General features: G+C 49.8%; 1 protein-coding gene across 1 annotated transcript in view; it reads left to right on the forward strand.

Annotated features, from left to right (window-relative positions):
* Positions 1 to 3,779: 3,779 nt before the first annotated feature.
* Positions 3,780 to 5,139, forward strand: part of LOC138145745 (uncharacterized) — a 3,018-nt gene continuing 1,658 nt past the window's right edge. Inside the window, 4 exon segments of the mRNA XM_069067375.1 lie at positions 3,780 to 3,957; positions 4,432 to 4,602; positions 4,694 to 4,923; positions 4,926 to 5,021. Of these exon segments, the coding sequence (XP_068923476.1) occupies positions 3,780 to 3,957; positions 4,432 to 4,602; positions 4,694 to 4,923; positions 4,926 to 5,021 (675 nt within the window).

The raw sequence follows: 5,139 nt of genomic DNA on the forward strand, positions 1-5,139 counted from the left end.
TGTATAAAATTATGTCTAACAGAAAGCTCGATGCTGTCTTTTGGTCTGAGAGGCAGCCCCGGCCGGTTAATAAACACTCCTATCAAATTATAATTGGCCTAGCTGTCCTGTTATGTCTCAGTGTCCATTACACCCCCAGGGCCAAGATTACTTGTTACAATTCCATACACAGCTTTTGGCTTAGCTGTATTGTTGTTTTCATTTCCATTATCAAAGTCATTATACATAATGTTTTCCTAGTTATAATCACTTCACTCTGTATCAGTTTATACAAGTTTTCCCACTTGTCTCTACATTCTGAACACTTGTCATTTCTTAATATTTCATTACATTCATTATACCAGAATTTGTTGTCATTCCACAACCAATGGGAGCCCCCTTTTTTTCAGTTCTTTTGCCACCATAAAAAATTGCTGCTATGAAGATTTTGGCTTGTATAGGAGTCTTTCTGCTTTGAATGCTTTGGAGAATATGTCTAACAGTGGGATCTCATACCAAAGGGTATGGACAGATTAATGGCCTTCTCAGATAATTTACAAATTGGGTTTTAGGACTCCATCAATAGCATATTTGTGTTTGTCTTTGGGTGGTCCTCCAAGATAGACCATTGTTGTCTCTTGTTGTTTTGCTGATTTTGTTTGCAATGAGGAATGACTTCGACTAAATTTCAAACCTTGATACCAAAGGTGGACAGTACATACCCTGAGAGCCTGGTATCACCTTGTCAGACTGTGCAATGGAAGCATGAGGAAAAATAGAATGAAAATCTCATCAGCTCAATCAGCTCCTGATCTAATGATGAGACTGGAGATCAGACAGGAGATGTGCAGAAAGGCCCTATCAGCCCTTCTCCATGAAGATCTTGACCAAATGTCATCGATAACCTTCTTCCAGAGGTATGCCATAGTTAACAGCAAGTCTTGCCAGAGAAATCAAATGTAGTATTCCAACACAACTTCCTAGGCCTGAAATAGAGAGGTTAACCTTCTTGTTTAATCTCTGAGGTTAGGAGGCCGGAAAATGACTAACTTCTTTGGGGGCAGCCTAGGAGTAACTTTGCAGACTGAGGGCACTACTGGCATATGTTCTCCAAAGTGCAACTTACTGTGTATCCTCCAATTACTTTTCTCCAAAGTACGTAAGGCATCAGTAGACCCTATTAACAGCTGCCCCTTGTATATGATGAAGATGTTACTCAAAGCTGGTATTGATTACATTTATACAGGGTGTCTCAAAAGTCCTAGTGCAACTTCAAGCTTTCACAGCATAATATGAAACAAAGATGCAAAGATAAAGTACAATGTATTTTCCTACTTTGTTTTCTTGTTTTAAGAAAAAAGGAATATTAAATGTTTTTATCATTCAAAAACTTAACGGAGTCAAAAAAGTTGTTTTTTTGCTTTGCCAAGTAAGGCAAACATTGATGATATTGACTGACCATAGAAAGACCTTCACTATCTCAATACAAAGCCATTTCCCTATTTATGAGTTTCATTGGTAAGTTCTCATAGTAGGAAATAAATCCTAATGGAGAAAACAAGCATACACTGAAGTCTGTGGGTTCTGCTAAGATATTTGCATAAGCTTTAATAGCTTAAAACTACACAAAGACTTTGTGGACTCTATAACTGATTTATAACACAACCATACAAGGTATCAATATTATTATCCCCATCTTACACATGAGAATACTGAGGCTTAGAGAGGTTAAATGACCAGCTCAGAGGCACACAGTTAAGTATGAAAGGTAGGACTAGAAATTGGGTCTCGTCACCCTCCAACTCAGATTCCAAACAGCAAAACATTATCCGTGGGGCCAACTTCTGTTCATCTGTTGGTGAATCCATACTCGAGTTCAGAAACACACTTTCAATGTTTGCTTTCTGAAATGGAAATCTTTTAAAAATATGAATCCTCATTCTTTATTTATTTCCTTGATTTCAGAGTTGATCTCACATTCCTCGATGGGGTTCTTTTTACCCTACTGTACTGTTCATAGACACAGAATGGCGCAGTGAACAGGGAGCTCTGGGTACGAGTTCTGCCTCTCACACATCCTGGCTAGGTAACCTTGAGCAAGTCACCTCACCTGTCAGGGCTCTGGGTAGTTCTCTAAGGTTGGAAGTTGTAGGGAAGGTGCCTACCGGTATTGGAAGGGGAAGTTTGCTCATGCTAATAAAATCACAGGCCCAGTCCCTAGGCCTGTCCCCTTGATCACCAGTACCAGTGCAGCACATGGGCTGTCTAGAATATTACTTCACCCTCTCTACTAAGACAGTGTAAAATCAAAACGATTACAATAACAGGCTGCATTAATGTAGTACTTTGAGGTTTGCAAAGAACTTTACAAATATTATCACATTTGATCTTCACAAGATAGTGAGGAGGTCAGGTGGGGGAGGAGAGGTAGGTGCTCTTATCATCCCTATATTACAGATGAGGAAACTGAGGAAGACAGAGGTTAAGTACATTGCCCAGGGTCCCACGACCAATCAGTGTCTGAGGCAGCATTTGGACTTAGGGCCTCCTGACCTGGCCTTCTGTGTACTGGGTCACCTGACCTGGACTTGAATCCTGGCTCCGCCATCTACCAGAGGAGCGGCCACGAGCAGGTGATGTATGAGTTGCCAGAATTGAAGCCTCCTGCTACTTGTGTGGAAAGCCTTTTCTCAGCTTTGAAGGGCTCCACATGGTGGCCCATTCCTTACCAAATCTGCTGCATGGAGCAACCCCAGGGCACTGCTCCCCATTCTGCCTCCAGGGGCCATATCCCTCTTCTATGAAACCCTGGGGTGCGGCACCGGAGGTGTGACGAGCACCAGCCCAACACTCCAAGGGGGCAGGGGGCAGGAATCCTATTGCTGGACCTAGGAGAAAAGCGCACATGGTAGTTACCGTGTTTCCCCGATAATAAGACCTATCCTGAAAATAAGCCCTCCCCTTACTGTGTAAGATTCCTCTAAAATAAGCCCTCCCCCGAAAATAAGCCCTATTGAGATTGCTACTGCAGTGAAGGTGATCCCCTGCGCTACACACTACATTACGGTACCCTCTGTATGCACCCTCCCCCCCCCGTGAAACACACGCCGCGCTCTGAGCTGCATCCAATCAGAGCTGCAGCAGTGAGCGCGTCATCCTGTTCTTCCCCAGTGATTTGCTTATTGAATAAAGGTACATTTTTTTGTTCACATTTACCTGTTTATTAAAATTGCTGTCAATGTTCATTAAAATAAGCCCTCCCCTGAAAATAAGCCCTCTGGTGTTTTTCTGTCCAAAAAAATTAATAAGACAGTGTCTTATTATCGGGGAAACACGGTAGCAGCTCCCTGCTGGGGGTATAGAGCAAATATGGGAAGATGCCCTCAGTCTTCATTAGTGGGAAGGTGACACAGTGCTTTCCTGCCCCTGGCTCCCCTATCATGCCCTGAAGGAGCAAGGAGGCCACCAAGCAAAGCTCCTGGAAGTGACAGCAAACGCAAACGACTCCACCACTGTCATCATATCACCCCAACCCCCAAAGCCTTCCATGGCTCTCCACTGCCCAGGACAAAACCTAGACTTATTAATTAGGCTGGCCTTCAAGCTGGCACCAACACACCTTGCAAAGTGGCCAGATGAGGGTTCAACTTTCTCTGCTCCAATCCTGGCCCAGGCCCCAGTGCTGAGCCTCCAATGATCAGCCCCCAGCCCCAGTGCTGAGGCCCCAGTGTCCAGTCCCCAGTCTCAGTGTCCAGCAGTCCAAACCCAGCCCCAGTGCCCAGCCACACAGCTCATTACCCATGCCCAGCACCCAGCCAAAGTGTCCCGCTCCCAGTACCCAGACCCAGTGCCTAGCACCCAACCCCAAAGTCCAGCCTTCAGCCCCAGTGCCCAGTCCCCTACATCCAGCCCCAGTGCCCACCCACAAGTGCTCAGCATCCAGACCCAGTGCACAGCCACGAGCCCCAGTGTCCAGCTGTAAGTCCCAGTGTCCAGTCCACAGTGCCCAGCTGTAAACGCCAGTGTCCAGTCCCCAGTCTCAGCACCCAGCGCCCCAAACCAGCCCCAGTGACCAGCCCCACCACTCATTCCCCATGCCCAGCACCCAGCCCCCAGTGCATAGCCCTCAGCGCCCATCCCCAGTGCCCAGGACACAGCTCCAAACCAAAATCCCACTACCCAGGCCCCAGTGCCCAGCACACAGCCCCAGTTCCCACCACTCAGGCCCAATGTCCAGCCCACAGCCTTAATGCCCAGCCCTAAGCCCTAGTACCCAGGCCCCAGTGCCCAGCACCCATCCATAGTGCCCAGTCCCCAGCCCCCAGGCACAGCCTCCAGGACGCAGCCACAGTGCCTACCCATCAGTCTTAGTGCCCAGCTCTCAGCGCCCAGCCCCAGTTTCCAGATCCCAGCCACCAGCCCCAGTGCCCAGCCCCTAGTCTCACTGCCTAGCACTCAGCGCCCAGACCCAGGCCCCAGTGGCAAGCCCCAGTACCCAGTCCCAGTGCTCAGGCTCTGGCACCCAGTCCCCAGTCGCAGTGCATAGCACCCAGCACCCAGCCCCAGTGTCTAGGTCCCAGCACCCAGGCCCCAGCCTCCAGGCCCCAGCTCCGGTGCCCAGCTGTAAGCCCCAGTGTCCATTCCCCAGTCTCGGCACCCAGCCCTCCGAACCCAGCCCCAGTGCCCAGCCCCACCACTCATTTCCCATGACCAGCACCCAGGCCCAGTGTCCAGCCCCAAGCCCCAGTATTCACGCCCCAGTATCAGTGCCCAGCCCTCAGTGCTGAGCCCCAGTGCCCAGCCCCCCCATTTCCCATGCCCAGTACCCAGTTTCAGTGCCCAGCATCCAGCCCCACTGCCCAGCTGCTAGATCCCATCCCCGGTACCCAGAACACAATCTCAGTGCCCAGACCCAGTGCCCAGACCAAAGCCCCACTACCCAGGCCCCAGTGCCCAGCACACAGCCCCAGTGCCCCCCACCCAGGCCCAGTGTCCAGCCCACAGCCTCAGTGCCCAACCCCAGTCTCAGTGCTCAGCCCTCAGTGCTGAGCCCCAGTGCACAGCCCCACCACCCATTCCCCATGCCCAGCACTCAGGACCCAGCCCCGGTCCTCAGACCAAAGCCCCACTACCCAGGCCCCAGTGCCCAGCACCCAGCCC

Source organism: Petaurus breviceps, unplaced genomic scaffold (assembly GCF_028583685.1).
Source record: "Petaurus breviceps papuanus isolate PSGF00001 unplaced genomic scaffold, PetGlider_PUasm1.0 90747, whole genome shotgun sequence".
Classification (NCBI taxonomy): Eukaryota; Metazoa; Chordata; class Mammalia; order Diprotodontia; family Petauridae; genus Petaurus; species Petaurus breviceps.